Here is a 16,936-nt window from a genome sequence, read left to right on the forward strand (position 1 = left end):
TTTTGCTGGGATTCGAACCTGGTTCGTTGGTGTGATAATCCAGCAAACCCCCACTAGGCCACCAGGGGGATGACTCAAATGCAGAGGCGTGAGGCGGAAGTAGAAAAAGTATCAAAAGGTTTATTTATACTATATACACTATATACAGGGCAAAACAAAAAAACAAAAACAAAGAATATAATCCAATACTGGGAAGACAAAGGGAAAAATAAAATATCAAAAGTTCAAAGTCCAAAAAGGAAAAGGCAAAAATGCAAAAGCTCAGAAGATCACAAAAATAAAAATATCTAAAGGTACAAAACAAAAGCCAAAAAACCAGAAAAGCAAAGTGCAAAACAAAGAACACGGTACAGAGGAAACTGGAGATAAACATAACAGCATAAAGACTCCGTGACAAGAGGACTGAACTCGGGTATAAATACACAAACTAATTAAGGACACAGGTGAAGATAATTAGGACTAAACAGGCAATTAACAAAAACACAAAACACAGGAACAGTGGCGTCCTCTAGAGGCCAAAATAAACATGACACGAAAAGGAAATAACAGCGGCCTCTAGAGGCCAAAACAGTCCAAGTCCTAACAGGACCCCCCCCTCTAGGAGCGTCTCCTGACGTTCCCAGGGCGATCCGGATGGGCCGAATGGAAGTCCCGACATAGTTCTTTATCAAGGACATCCCGAGCAGGAACCCAGCAGTGCTCCTCAGGACCATAGCCCTCCCAGTCCACCAGATATTGCAAGCCGCCGCGGACCCGGCGGGAGTCAAGCAGGCGATGCACAGTGAACACAGTCTGCCCCTGGAAGATGCAGGGGGGTGGGGGGTTCCTAGGGGCAGGGGCATACGTAGACGTCAGTACGGGCCGCAACAGGGAAACATGGAAAGTGGGGTTGATCCTCAGAGTCCGGGGCAACTGGAGCCGGTAGGAGACAGGGTTCACCCTGCGCACCACCTTGAAGGGGCCAATGTAGCGAGGAGCAAGCTTGCGGTTCTCCACCCGCATCGGAAGGTCCTTAGTGGACAGCCAAACCCGCTGCCCAGGGCGGAAAGTGTGTGCAGGTCTTCTATGGCGGTTGGCCTGAGTCTGGTTGGTTCTGGAGGTCTGTATGAGGGTCTTCCTGACCTTACTCCAGGTCTTGCGACACCGTCTCACATATTGGTTGACCAAGGGCACCCCCGCGTCCTCCTCCTGGTCCGGGAACAGAGGTGGCTGGAACCCGAATTGGCACTGGAATGGCGACAGCTTGGTGGCCGATGACTGCAGGGTGTTGTGGGCGTACTCTGCCCATGGCAGCCAGGTGCTCCACGATGTCGGGTTATCCATAGCCAGGCCTCGCAGGGTGGTTTCCAGGTCCTGGTTGAGCCTCTCCGTCTGACAATTGGACTGTGGGTGAAACCCAGAGGAGAGGCTGGCAGTGGCTCCGATGACCTTGCAGAACCTGTGCCACACTCGGGAGGAGAACTGGGGCCCTCGGTCTGAGACGATGTCCTGTGGAAGACCAAAGACTTGGAAGACATGATTAAACAAAAGTTTCGCTGTTTCAAGAGCAGAGGGGAGTTTGCACAGTGGTATGAAGCGGCAGGCCTTGGAGAATCTGTCAACAATGACCAAAATGACCGTGTTACCTTGTGACTCAGGGAGACCCGTGATGAAGTCGACTGCCACGTGGGACCAGGGACGCCGGGGAATGGTCAGAGGATGCAGGAGACCCTGGGGACGCTGTCGTGGGTTCTTGGTTCTGGTGCAAACCTCACAGGACAGGACAAATGACCTTACTTCCTGCTCCATGTTAGGCCACCAGAAGCGTCTTTTCAGGAAGTCCAGGGTCCTCCGAGCTCCCGGGTGGGCGGTGAGAGGGGAAGAGTGACCCCACTGGAGAACCTTGGCCCGGGCTTGATGTGGGTCGTACAAGAGGCCCGGTGGCCCCGTCCCAGGACCGGGGTCCTGGCGTTGGGCTCGTCGGACAGCCTCCTCAATACCCCAGCGGACAGGGGCCACAATCCGGGACACAGGGATAATAGGCCCGACTTCATTCTCCCTGTTAGTGGCAGAGAACAGCCTGGACAGTGCGTCAGGTTTGGTGTTCTTGGAGCCGGGGTGGTACGAGAGGGTGAAGTCAAACCGACTGAAAAACAGGGCCCACCTAGCCTGTCGAGGGTTAAGTCTCTTGGCTTGCTGGAGGTACTACAGGTTCTTGTGGTCAGTCCAAACCAGGAATGGATGTTGCACTCCCTCCAGCCAGTGCCTCCACTCCTCAAGGGCCAGTTTGACCGCTAGCAGTTCTCGATCCCCCACATCGTACCGGGACTCCGCAGGACTCAGGCGGTGGGAGAAGTAAGCGCAGGGGTGCAGCTTTCCTTCCGAACGTTGAGAGAGCACCGCGCCGACACCACTGTCCGAGGCGTCCACCTCCACGATGAATGGTTGGGAGGTGTCCGGAAGGACCAGAATGGGTGCCGTGCAGAAGCGGTCCTTGAGGTCTCTGAACGCCTTTTCCGCCTGAGGAGACCAGCCATAAGATCCACCTGTCCCTTTGGTGAGGTCTGACATGGGTGCTGCCACAGAACTGAAGTTCCTGATGAACTTGCGGTAGAAGTTAGCGAATCCTAAGAACCGCTGAACCTCCTTAACGGACTTGGGAGTAGGCCAATCCCGGACGGCCAGGGTCTTGGCAGGGTCCATTTGGAGTTGGCCTGTCCGTACAATAAATCCCAGAAAGGAGACCTCGGGAACATGAAATTCGCATTTCTGGGCCTTGGCGAACAGATTGTTCTGTAGCAGCCTCTGGAGAACCTGGCGGACATGGTGGCGGTGCTCCTGCACGGTCTTGGAGAAGATAAGGATGTCGTCGAGGTAGACAAAAACGTACAGGTTAATCATGTCCCTTAAGACGTCGTTGATTAGGGCCTGAAAAACACCTGGTGCGTTGGTGAGTCCGAAGGGCATCACCTGGTATTCGTAGTGCCCAGACGGGGTGTTAAAGGCAGTCTTCCACTCGTCTCCCTGTCGGATACAGATGAGGTGGTATGCGTTCCGTAGGTCCAACTTGGTGAAGACGGTGGCGCCTTGGAGCAGGTCGAAAGCAGTGGACATCAGCGGAAGGGGATATCGGTTGCGCACAGTGATCTTGTTCAGGCCCCTGTAGTCAATACATGGTCGGAGCCCCCCATCCTTCTTGCCGACAAAGAAGAAGCCAGCACCAGCAGGTGAGGTGGAGGGTCGAATGAACCCAGAGACCAGGGCGTCTTTGAGGTATTCTTCCATGGCCTTGCGTTCTGGCTGAGAGAGGGAAAACAGTCTGCCATGAGGAGGGGTAGTCCCAGGGAGCAAGTCGATGGCACAGTCGTAAGCCCGGTGCGGAGGAAGAACGGCGGCCCTGCTCTTGCTGAATACCTCCTTGAGATCCCAGTACTCTGTGGGAACTTGAGATAACTCGGTGAGATCAGGGGGCTCGGCAGGAGACACAGGAGAGCTAGAGAGCAGACAAGAGGCATGGCATGCAGGGCCCCATTCCACAACCTGGCTTGTTACCCAGTCTATGCGAGGGTTATGGCGAGTAAGCCAAGGAAGACCTAGAATAACTGGGAACTCAGGTGAAGGAATCAGGTGCAGGGATATTTCTTCCTTGTGACCTTGAGACTGGAGGAAGACTGGAGAAGTAACTTGGGTGACTCTTCCATCACCTAACGCTTGGCCATCGAGGGCAGACACAGACAGTGGGACATCAAGAGGTGCAGTCGGAATATTGATGCTTTGGGCGAAGTGAATATCCATAAAGTTCCCAGCCGCCCCTGAGTCTAACAAAGCTTGACAAGAGTGGACAGACTCACCCCAGGAGATGGAGACCGGGATGTAGATTCCTTGGCCAGGGAGTCCGGGAGAGAGGGTAGGCCCCGTCACAACCCTCCCTCGGCTGGACGGGGCGGTCCTTTTCCCAAGAGTTCGGGACATGATGCTCAGAAGTGACCAGGCTTGCCACAGTAGATGCAGCACTTGTCCCTCCTTCTGCGCTCCCTCTCAGATGCGGAGAGGCAAGTACGACCCACTTGCATGGGTTCTGGACAGTCACTGAAGGAGGTAGATGGTCTCCAGGTAGAGGTAGGGAGGCTGGGGGGGCTCAAGGCTTGGTGGCGTTCTCTCATCCTGTTGTCCAGACGAATAGCATGTGAGATGAGGTTTTCAAGGTCACTTGGGCATCCAATAGAGGCCAGACCATGATGGAAGGCTGACACCAGGGCAGTCTCGTTCCATCCACTTACTGCTGCGAGCGTTTGGAACGAGATGGCGTAATCTGCGACGCTTCCTCCTTGCCGGATGGACATGAGCTTTCGGGCTGCGTCGGTACTGATGTCCGCCTGATCGAAGACCCGAAGCATCTCTTCAGAGAACAGCTGGAAATCAAGGCACTCAGGTCCCTGTCTTTGCCAGATAGCAGTAGCCCAGGCTCGCGCCTTACCAGCTAATAAGGTGATCACAAAGGCAATCTTGCGGCGATCCGTAGTGTAGGTGGTAGGCTGAAGCTCAAAGGTGAGTTGACACTGGGTAAGGAACTCTCGGCACTCACTGTGCTTGCCGTCGTACCTCTGTGGTGCAGGAAGGCTGCGTTCGCAAGGTGAAGAAGGCAGCATGGCAGGAGGCACAGGAGCGGGAGCTGGATCAGGAGATGCAGGCAGAGATGTCAGCTGTGCCAGGGTTTTCCCGATTTGCTGAAGCAGTTCCTCGTGGTGAGCAAGGGCCTCACGTTGGCTGGTGAGCGTACGTCCATGAGCGTCCATGGTTGCTCCGAAGCGTGTCAAAGCTGCCGTAATTCCCTGAAGGTTGGCCGGGTAGACAGTTGAAGCAGCCTCTGCTGAGTCGGTCATGACGGAGTCTTTCTGTTAGGGTTTTGCTGGGATTCGAACCTGGTTCGTTGGTGTGATAATCCAGCAAACCCCCACTAGGCCACCAGGGGGATGACTCAAATGCAGAGGCGTGAGGCGGAAGTAGAAAAAGTATCAAAAGGTTTATTTATACTATATACACTATATACAGGGCAAAACAAAAAAACAAAAACAAAGAGTATAATCCAATACTGGGAAGACAAAGGGAAAAATAAAATATCAAAAGTTCAAAGTCCAAAAAGGAAAAGGCAAAAATGCAAAAGCTCAGAAGATCACAAAAATAAAAATATCCAAAAGGTACAAAACAAAAGCCAAAAAACCAGAAAAGCAAAGTGCAAAACAAAGAACACGGTACAGAGGAAACTGGAGATAAACATAACAGCATAAAGACTCCGTGACAAGAGGACTGAACTCAGGGGTATAAATACACAAACTAATTAAGGACACAGGTGAAGATAATTAGGACTAAACAGGCAATTAACAAAAACACAAAACACAGGAACAGTGGTGGCCTCTAGAGGCCAAAATAAACATGACACGAAAAGGAAATAACAGCGGCCTCTAGAGGCCAAAACAGTCCAAGTCCTAACACACAGTGCATGTGCCAATGAGCTGGCTGATGTTTTCACCGCTATCTTCAACCTTTCCCTCAGCCAGAGCACCGTTCCCTCCTGCTTGAAGACCACAGCCATCATCCCCCTTCCCAAGAAGAGCCCACCTACCTGCCTGAATGACTACAGGCCGATAGCACTCATTCCAATAATCTCAAAGTGCTTCGAGAGAGTGGTACTGGCCCACATCCAGAGCATTATACCAGACACCCTGAACCCCCTGCAGTATGCCTACAGGTCCAACAGGTCCACCTCAGACGCTATTGCTGCTGCCCTCCATTATTCCCTGTCCCACTTGGAAAACAAAGACTCCTACATCAGAATGCTTTTTGTTGACTACAGCTCCGCCGTCAACATGGTCATCCCCCACAAACTCACCCATAAACTGTCCACACTTGGTTTGCACCCCACCCTCTATGACTGGCTCCTCGACTTCCTGACTGGTAGGCCCCAGACTGTCAGGATTGGTAATAAGACTTCAGCCAGCATTATCACAAACATTGGCACCCCGCAGGGATGCATCCTCAGCCCCATCCTGTACACCCTGTTCACCCATGACTGTGTCACCTCCCACAAAGACAACATCATCCTGAAGTTCGTGGACGACACCGCAGTGATAGGACGCATCACTGGCGGAGATGAAGTGGCCTACAGGCGGGAGGTGGCCAGTCTGATGTCATGGCGTGAGGACAACCACCTCACCCTCAAAATGGACAAGACGAAGGAGATGATAATGGACATGAGGAAGGAGAAGAGACCTCATCGGCCACTGTTCATCCAGGAGCTTGAGGTGGAGAGGGTGAGCAGCTCCAAATATCTGGGTGTTCACATCAGTGAGGACCTCATGTGGACACCTAAAACCACACAGCTGGTTAGGAAGGCTCAACAGTGGCTGTACTTTCTGTGGAGGCTGAGGGAGTTTGGTATGTCACCCAAGATCCTCAGCAACTTCTACAGTTGTGCGATTGAGAGCATCCTGACCAGCTGCATCACTGTGTGGTATGGCAGCACTATGGCTATGGACCACAAATGCCTACAGAGAGTGGTGAAGACTGCTGTAAGGATCACCAGAACTCAACTGCCCTCTCTCCAGAGCATCTACCACTGCAGAGTCCACGGGAGAGTTGCCTCCATCCTCAAAGACGCCACCCACCCCCAGCATGGATGGTTCACACTTCTGCCCTCAGGCCAGAGGTACAGAAGTGTGAAATGCAGGACTGTCAGATTAAAGAACTCTTTCTTTCCCACCGCCATCAGACTCCTGAACAGCTGACAGGAGTCTATAACCATGGACTACCTCCCTGTAAACTGTCCTTGACTGTTTACATCTGTTTACATTTGTTTGCACACTACTGCCCTTTTTCACTGCTACATTCTATCATTCTTATTTTTGTATTATACTGCCTATTTTGCACTATATTACCCTTATTTTATACTACATTAATTTTATTTTGTATTATACCGTGTTTTATTTTGCACTATATTGCTTTTACTTTGTATTATTTCTTCCACCTATCTATTGTTGTAATTTGCCATTCATGGGGGATGACAAACTAAGAACTTCATTGTGCAGGAAGACATGTTCCTTACTGTGCATATGACAATAAACACTTTGAATATTATTATTATTATTTCATTTCAAAAAAAGTTGAGACAGTAAAGCATTTACTACTTTATAATGTTTCCATTCCTTTTGCATTGTCCTGTTGAAAACTCCCTGGAAAAGACATCGTTTTGAAGGCAGCAGATGTTGCTCCAAAATCTCAGTGTACTTTTCTGCATTAATGCTCCATCACAGAAGTGCAAGTTACCTTTGCCAAGGGCACTGACCCAACCCCATACCATGACACACCCTGACTTTTGGACTTGTTCCTGGTAACAGTCTGGATAGTCCTTTTCCTCTTTGGTCTGGAGCACACAGCGTCCATTTCTTCCAAAAAAGACCTGGAATACTGATTCCTCTGATCACAATACATGTTCCCACTGTGTGATGGTCCATCCCAGATGCCTCCGAGCCCAGAGAAGTCGATGGCGCTTCTGGACATAATTAACATAAGGCTTCCTTTTTGCACAGTAAAGTTTTAACTGGTGTTTGTGGATGTAACTCTGTATTGTAACTTGATAAAAGTTTTCCAAAGTAATCCTGAGCCCATGTGGTTCTATCAGCTGTAGATGAATGATGGTTCTTGAGGCAGTGCCATCTGAGGGATTGGAGATCACAGGGGTCAGATTAGGCTTGTGCCCTTTACAGACCGAAATTCCTCCAGATTCCTTGAATGGTTTAATGATATTATGCACCGTAGAGGGTGAAATATCCAAATCCCTTCCTATCTTTCTCTGAGGAACATTGTTTTTAAACACTTCAATAATTTTCTCATGCATTTGTTGATAAACTGGAGATCCTCGGCCCATCTTTGCTCCTCAAAGACTTGGCCTTTCCTGGAGACTGATTTTGTACCAAATCATGATTACAGTCACCTGTTGACATCACCTGTTTCACATCATTATTTAAGTTTTTTACCTCATTACTTGCCCTAAATTTCCCCGTCCCAACTTTTTTTGGAATGTGTTGCAGGACTGAAATGCAGGAATGGATGTCAATTAACAAATGAAATGAAGTTGACCAACAAAACATGAAATATTTCAGGTTAATTCTGTCTACAATGAAATATAAATCAAAGTACATTTACAAATCATTGCTGTCTTTTTTATTTGCATTTTCCTCACCGTCCTGACGTTTTCTGATTTAGGGCTGTATTATTATTACTATTACTGTTGTTGTTGTTCCAGAGGAGCATGGAGCTGACTGGGACATTTAAACAGGTGAAAATGTCTCTAATGAAGGATGGATTTGATCCTGGGAAAATGAGTCTGCCCATCTACTTTCTGCAGGAGAGCAGCAAGAGCTACGTCGCCCTCACACACATGCACTACAACGCTATCATATCAGGGGAGATCAGAATCTGAACACTCTCTCTCTCTCAATTCCTAAATCATGTTCATGGTCTCAGATGCACTTGGCATGTTATGAAAAACACCTAAAAATGTACAGTGCCATAAGAGCCAGACAGAACATGTGTAAGATTGCAAAAAGGGAATTGATTCAATAAATTAAATAAATGAAGCTTTTTAATAAAAAATATAATTAATAACTGAATGAATTAAGAATGAATACAATTTTTAATAATTGCAGTTTTCATTCTTTCTTGATTTCCATCCAACTCTTTGATTCCAATTAATCAATTAAATTAAGTGAATGGAAAAGCCCAAGATTTCACAAATGCTTAAAATCATCACAAAAAAGGTGTTTCATGGCCGAGGTAGAAAAGTTGGTCTACAGATAAAACATTATGTAAAGAAGGAAGATGGAAACAGGTTTTCTGTATAAATGATAATGAAGGTGATGATATTGATGTTCTTGGAGCAGAAATGGACTTTGGTGACTGTGAGAAAATATTTTAGTCACTAAAATTGTTACATCACAAAGACACAACATTTGAGCCAAACAATAAATCATCCAGCAGGGGGAGCTGTGAGGATTTACACAACTATAATAGAGGACTTTCACATGACATCATTGCAACTGCAGATTTGTTTACATGGCTATGTTACCGGGCAGGCTTTGTGTTTGATAACGACTGGCACAAGTGTACATGAGCAATTGTAAGCAAATATCTTTGTAAAATTCCATCAAAAAGATCAATGCCAAAGACCTGTAGTGCTTTTGGATGTAATAACAGACGTGGAGATAAGCCTGGTTTAACTCTTCACCACTTCCCAGTGAACCCAGAAAGACAAGAAAAATGGTGAGCTGCAGTTAAATGGAAAGATTGGATGATAAAAACAGTCCTATGCATGTGGGGAACATTTTATATCAGGTTAGTGTGAAAGCTTTGTACACCTGTTATTTCTCATAACACTTTTTCTAGCTCAAGTCCATTCAGTTATAAAAATCCTATAGATCTAATTTGCATTTAGCCTCGGCATACTCATGTTAACATTCAACAGGTCTGTAGGTTGGTGTAACATGGACAGAATTTTGATCTAGATAGTAAAGATTTTAATAGGTTGCATGGCTGTGATATATTTGACCTAATGCTTGGCTCAACTAGCAGCATGTTAGTTATATGCTGATAATTTAGACTTTGCTAAATACCATAAAATATGCTAGATCACAGCCCTGGCTTGTTTATTACTATTAGAAGTCCATGTTTGAGCTTACCTTTGTCATAATAAAGTATTTTTCTTTATCAGGAATTTCCCATAACATTCCGGCATGAAACCTGCCTTGAAATATTGGTAGATGTCTGTACTTTTGTCTGCCTTTAGCATCTCTGGTGTATTTAGAAGGCCCAAGTTCAGGATGTTGTAGTGTCCTAAATCTGGTAGCTGGTTCACTGTACACTTTTCAAGTGGAATAAATACAATTGTGGGTAAATTAAGAAGAAGAAGCCTTTATTTTTGTCACATGTACCCTCAAGCACAGCAAATTTCCTCATCCACGTTTAATCCATCTGAAGCTGTGAACATGCTCATGTGCATAGAGAGAGACTTGACTTGACTTTCAAACTTCATTTAATACAAATTGCTTATACATGCATACCATGTCCTTAAAACAAAGTCTTTACCAGTGTTTAAAAGTCATTAAAAAATAAAAGAGTAAAAATGCAGCCTAAAATAAATAAATAAATAAATAAATGCACAACTCTGATAAAATTAACACAGTTAATCAGGCTGCAAGTCCTCTAACAGGCTGTTAAAATTAAGCACATCATCCTCCAGATAACACATAGCATCTTTATAGCGCCATATCCTCTCCAAAGCCCCAAGATCATTCATTTCACTGTAAAAACGAAAATCAATTAAAATTCTTGATTTCACCAACATCATAAAAACCATTAAAATATTGTAACCTGAGTCAAACTCTATTTTATTTTGCCTACTCACATAAATAGCCATTTTGGATTGTCCAATTAAAAAGTTTAATAATTGACATTTAAACCTGCGCTTCTGGCAATATTTAAACCCTAAAATAAAAGTTTCCATTAAAAAGTTTTCATTAAAACCACCAAATAACCTTTCTAAAAGGGTAAAAAGAGGTTTCAGTCTCACACATTGCATGAAAGCATGAAAAATGGTTTCCTTCATTGTGCAAAAGGGACACTGTTCACTTACACTAGGATTTAAAATTGAAATAAAAGCATTAACCGCCACTGCCCCATGTAAAATCCTCCATTGTAAGTCCCCGCATTTCTTAGGTAATGGTGACTTGTGAAAGACCCTCCATTGTGGTTTAACCTCCTCAGTGATTTGTAAAACAGCACGCCACGGAGTGTCAAATCTTTTATCTAGGTGTTTTTTGTTCATAGCCAGAACACATAGTTTATACAATACCTTACCAGAGGCAAGGTTACAACCAAGAAAAAATATGGGCTCGTATTTAAGTAAAACACCTGAGGAGTCATCCCAATTTGCAGTTACAGTAAAGTTAGGAAATACATCAGAGTCATTTGGAGACAACAAGCCCACAGAAAAATCGGTCAACAACTTATTTTCGTCTTCTGTAAAGAATCCCTTCCACTTTCCAAGAAGATGCTTTATCATTCGTAATGACCTTACTCCTAATTGGTTAGCCACTGGATTCGCATTTTGAAACAAAGGACCTGCTAAATTGATCAAGTCATTCAGGGTGAGAACTTTAGCCTCACAGAGAACTCCATTGAGGGCAGGAAAAGACTGATCATGTGAGGGGTCTAATATGGAGCCATTGATCAAAGGTTCTTGCAGTAACCAAAAAAGAGATGTAGAGCTCATAGTCCTCCCAATCTTGAAAAGACTCCATACTTTAAAAAGGTTCCGATAAAAAATAGGAAATTTCTTCAAGTTCAAACGTTTAGGGTCCATCCAGAAAAGCGTCTTATCGAGCCCCAGCCCCTCAAAAGTGCACAGAATGACACAAGTCACAGCTTCCCAGCTGCTCTTCGCAGTCCCACTAAGCAGTCTCTGTATGAACTGTAGACGAAAAGCAGCCGTCCTGCTCTGTAAATGAACCAACCCGTGTCCCCCTTCTTCTCTGGGTAAAAACAAAACACTTTGTGGCACCCAGTGTAGGTTGTCCCAGAAAAAATTAACCAAAACAGATTGAATTTTTGACAGCACAATGACAGGAGGGTCTATACAGGCCAGCCGGTGCCAGAGGGATGAAGCAACCAGGTTGTTTATTATAAGCGTTCTGCCTCTATAAGACAATTTATTAATTAAAAAGTCCCATCTACCAAGACGGCCTTTCACTTTCTCTAAAACACCTTCAAAGTTTTTCAGCATAAAATCATTATTCCCGATAAACACCCCCAGGTATTTAAAACCTTCTCTGCACCAATGTAGGTCCTCAGGTAAACTGGGTGGACCATTCTTCCAGTCCCCCATCAACAAAGCCACACTCTTTCCCCAATTTACTTTAGTAGAGGATAGCAATTTAAAATTATTAAGTAATCCCAACATGGCATTCACATCCCTCTGGCTCTTAACAAGAATAGCCACATCGTCAGCATAAGCTGATAATTTAAACTTAAAAGTGCAATTTGGAAGCATTACACCTTCAACCTCATTTCTCAGTTTAATCAAAAGTGGCTCTATCGCCAAGGAATATAACATCCCAGACAAGGGACAGCCTTGTCTAATACCTCTAAACACTTTAAAAGGAGCACACAAGTCACCATTAACCTTTAGTATGCTTTCAATGTCACGATATAAGACTTTTATATATTTAATAAAATCAGAATTAAAACCAAATGCGGCCAAGACATTCCATAAATAGTTATGCTCAATTCTATCAAATGCTTTCTGATTGTCTATTGAGATAAGTCCAAAATCTAAATTTAGACGCCTTCCAACATCCACAATATCCCTAATGAACCAAATGTTGTCATAAATCAACCTTCCAGGCACACAGTAAGTCTGGTCAGGATGGATGACCTCTCCTACCACTTTCCTAAGCCTATTGGCCAGAACCTTTGAGAGCACTTTATATTCCACACATAGGACAGAGACAGGCCTCCATGACCTTATGTCATTTAGATCCCCTTTTTTTGGCAACAGCATCACCACAGCTCTTCGGCAACTTTGTGGCAGCCACCCATTGGTTAAACTGTCACTAAGCACCTCCAGCAAATCTGTGCCTACTTCAGGCCAGAAAGCTTTGTAAAATACAACCGGTAGACCATCAATCCCCGGAGCCTTTCCACTCTCCATACTTTGGAGGGCTGTAAACACTTCCTCCAGGGTTATCACCCCTCCGAGGATTGCATTTGCCGAGCTGGACATCTGGGGTAAATTGTTCAAAAAGACATTCTCTGGAGCCTGCTCATAGGAGATCTCACTCTTGTAAAGGTTTTCAAAAAAAGCCCGTGCTCTTTTACGAATGTCAGTGTGAGCATACAGAATAGTGCCATCTTCTGACGACAAAGATTGCATTAGTTTTTTTTGACCGTTTTTCTTTTCCAAATTAAAAAAGAATTTGGTAGGCGCATCCATGAGTTCAATAGACTGAAACCGTGACCTGACCAGAGCTCCTTGAGCCTTAACCCCTAATAACTCGGCCAGTAAGTTCTTTTTAATTTTCAATTTTTCCGTTACATTGCCCGTTGTGTCCCCTTGAAGATTCAAAATCTCAATCTCTAAGGCAGTCATACGATTGGAGATGTCCCTCGTGACATTGAAGCTATACTGTTGGGACAATATTTTTATCTGGACCTTAGCAAAATCCCACCACTGCTGTATTGACCTAAAAACAGGCTTTGTACTCTTACACTGATCCCAAAAAAAATTAAAAACATCCCTAAAATGCTTGTCTTGCAATAAACTGGAATTAAAATGCCAGTAAGCACTCTTTGGTTTAAAAGTACTAATAAATATGTTGCATGTTACCATGCAGTGATCAGAAAACCCAACTGGTACAATGTTACAACTCCTAATGAAATTAGACTGGTGTTTGAACCCATAAAATCTATCTAGCCTTGCCAAGGACAGCATGTTGTTATATGCGTGGACCCATGTATACTGCCTCTGATTTAAATGGAAACTTCTCCAAACATCTACAAGATTGTGAACCTTCACAATTTCAACTAACTTTTTACGAGATGGCATGTGAGGCTCTATATGATTGCGATCTATGCCATTCTCCGTGCAATTAAAATCTCCCCCAACAAGCAAGATGTCTTCACAATCACAAGTTTTTAGAACATCATCCAGTGTTTGTAGAAAAAGTATGCGCTCTAACGCATCGGTAGGTGCATAAACACAAACAAACAAAGGTTTTACCATCATATTTGGCTCTTACTTTTAAAAGCCTACCTTTAATAATTTCATTAATTTCATAGGAGCATGGAATAAAATTGTGGCTAAAAAGAATACCAACACCCCCACTATTTGAGGTGTTATGACTCAAAACTGATACACCTGCAAATTCACTCGCCCAGTCATCACTATTCCTTATATCGGTGTGAGTTTCTTGAACAAACGCAACATCAATCTTCTTTTGTTTAAAAGTTTCAAACACAATAGCTCTCTTATTTCGTTCCCTTGCTCCATTTAAATTCAACAAAGCAATTTGAAATTCACACATAAGGAAATATAAAATATAGAACTTAAGATACATAATGATCATAAAGAAAAATTACAATTGATTTTTAACATCACTATCATTTAACTTGCCCAATATCTTTTTTAAACGGAAGCCCTCTTGATCGGTAAATCCCCCTTCTGACAAACAGTTTGGTCTTTGCAATAAACTGATCAACATCTGCAAAGTGATCATCAATCCTTACATTCCTTGCATGTTTGGTTTTGATTAAAAACGCTTTGATATCTTCAACACTGTAATTCTGTTGAGAAAAGCCGCTTGTGCGTAGACTGCAGGTAACACTACAGTCAGACGCATAATCGCTCTCACTATCAGGCACATCAACGGTCAGACTCTTCTTCTTTGCTTTGCCTCTAGAGCCTGGATGACCCCTTTTCTTGGACGGCATTTTAAAAACATTTTCAGTTTCTATAGGAGGGTTATGTTCGTTAATAACTTCATTAACGATTTGTTCCACTAGATCTGTGTAACTACCCTGCGAAGCAGCGGGCATTTCAGATTCCGAAACGAGATCCATTGAGTCACCATCTTCTGGTGTCTCAGCCGGAGGGGCTACCTCTCCTTCACCATTCCCATCACCCGCACCTTCACCCTCCTCACCCGTAGGTGCCTCATCATTCTCAGTGTTGGGTGTTTCCTGAGATCTTTCATCACTGGGGATACCCTCTTTTAAATTCACATTATTCGATCTCACCTTATCTGGACAATTTCGCGCCAGGTGCCCCAGCTGTCCACATCCAAAACATTTCATCGTATTTGTGGTCACATAAATCGTGTAATTAAAATCATCCACCTTAATATTCAGAGAGACTTCAAGTTCTCCCTTGTCTTTCAAAATTATATAAGCAAACCTTCTAAACGAGACAACATGCTTTAAAAGCGGAGATTTGGTTGCCATCAGTATCATTTTTGGGGGAGATACTACTTTTCCGTAACGAGATAAGACCTCTGTAAGCACATCGTTGCTAATAAAGGGGGGCACATTAGAAAGCATTACTTTTCTTGAGGGGCTCGACAAAGGTAAAACGGGGAGAAAGACCTCTTCAACCACTACCCCCGTTTCCACCATTTCGTTTACCAAATCAACAGAAGCAAGGAATAAAACCACTGCCCTGTTCATGCGAGACGCAGACAAAACATTGTCATGACCAATTAAAGCTCCCACAGCCAAACTGATCTCCTCCACTGAAAGAGGTGAATCTATTTTAATACCATGCTTCCTTGTTAGAAAGCCAAAACGCTGCTCAGGTGCACTTCGCGCCGCCATACTTCCAAAAGGAAGCAGACGCCTGGCGCGTGCACTTTTAACAAAATTCAAACAACAATAAACTAACAACCGTATACAAAAAAAAAGAAATAGAAAGATAGAAAAAAGATAGAAAAGGGACAAAAGTTTATGGCATGGCGGCCAAACTTTCAGCACGCACTCACTCACACACGCTCCACTCCACCCACTCGCACCGCACATGCGCAGAAAGAGAGAGAGAGAGAGAGAGAGAGAGAGAGAGAGAGCAGCATGCAGAATAAATAATAAAATAATAAATAAATGGGTAAATTATATGGATCTGTGATTGCTGCATGTTTCAGCTTTTGGATGTGATGTGATGCAATGTAATCTGCTAGTATAAAATAAATTTATTAGTTTCAGAGAGATTGTACTGACTACAGTCATCTTGATTTGCATTATTAATGGTCACAGCTGTTTTTTTGTTTGCCCGGCAATATGGTGGACACTACATGATAAACAAAAATCTGTGACGTCAGTGAAAGCCCTCTATAGATGGATTTCTAATGAGTGTCTGAGTTTATAAATAAACACATTCACCATACAGTTGTACTGAACAAATCAAGCCTGGAGCTGGGGGTTCGTTTTCCACAGGTCACATGGCTGAAGTATGAATGAAGGAACTTCAGCCTGTCAGAGGAACCCTACAAAAATGTGGGGAAAAAAAAGAAATCACACATCTCTGCCGCACAATTCACAGTATTACTCTAAATTTGTTACATTATACAAAACAGGATGTGTCAATATATTTATTGGATTACTGTAACACAAAGAGCAATGTTTGTGTAATGTATACTAATCCAAATATTAACAGAATAATGCTATATATTCCTATGACTGATAATTGTTATAAACTTAAACTTGTTTCCCCAATATTTTGTCTTTATTATTCTAACATCAAGAACTTGTACCTACAGCAAGAGACATTAAAGATTGAAACACTCACATCTGCTTGTTTAGGCATTCATGATTCTGATGTCTGCTATAATAAATATTTTAAAAAAAAAACCTGAGACTTGAAGTCATTTTAGTGCGGACTAAACCTGACCATGACTGCAACCTTGATGGATATATTTAGCTTACTGCTCATTGGCTCTCAGTTTCTGTGTAATCACATGATTCTGTAAGGGCAGATGTCAAATGCAGATCCAGCTTCAGCTTTAAAAGCCTGCATGTACGCACATGAATTTAACACAGGGTCAAAAAGATACATACACTCACTTAGGTTATAAGTTCAGTGGTGCTAAAAGTTCCAAAATGTCTCAACTTGCCAAGTCCAAGGCTTCTTAACTTCCTGTTAGTGATGATGATTGACAAAAGCTGGTAGCTTCTCTGTGCACAACATAAAAAGGGTTTGATTGACACTCACTGAATTGACTAACACACAGTACAATGGGAAAGTCCAAGGAGCTAAGTGCAGATCTGAGAAAGAGGATCATACAGTTACACTCAGGAACATCTCTTGGAGCCATTTCTAAACAACTCAAGATCCTAAGATCATCAGGTCAGACACTTGTAT

At 44.0% G+C, this 16,936-nt stretch overlaps 1 protein-coding gene across 1 annotated transcript in view; it reads left to right on the top strand.

Moving 5' to 3' along the window:
* LOC132887606 (long-chain fatty acid transport protein 2-like) overlaps positions 1-8,458 on the top strand; it is a 59,987-nt gene extending 51,529 nt beyond the window's left edge. The window contains exon 11 of the mRNA XM_060923073.1: positions 8,282-8,458. Within this exon, the coding sequence (XP_060779056.1) occupies positions 8,282-8,458 (177 nt within the window). The remainder of the gene's footprint in view (positions 1-8,281) is intronic.
* The last annotated feature ends 8,478 nt before the right edge of the window (positions 8,459-16,936 follow it).

This window comes from Neoarius graeffei, chromosome 6, assembly GCF_027579695.1.
Source record: "Neoarius graeffei isolate fNeoGra1 chromosome 6, fNeoGra1.pri, whole genome shotgun sequence".
In the NCBI taxonomy this organism is placed as follows: Eukaryota; Metazoa; Chordata; class Actinopteri; order Siluriformes; family Ariidae; genus Neoarius; species Neoarius graeffei.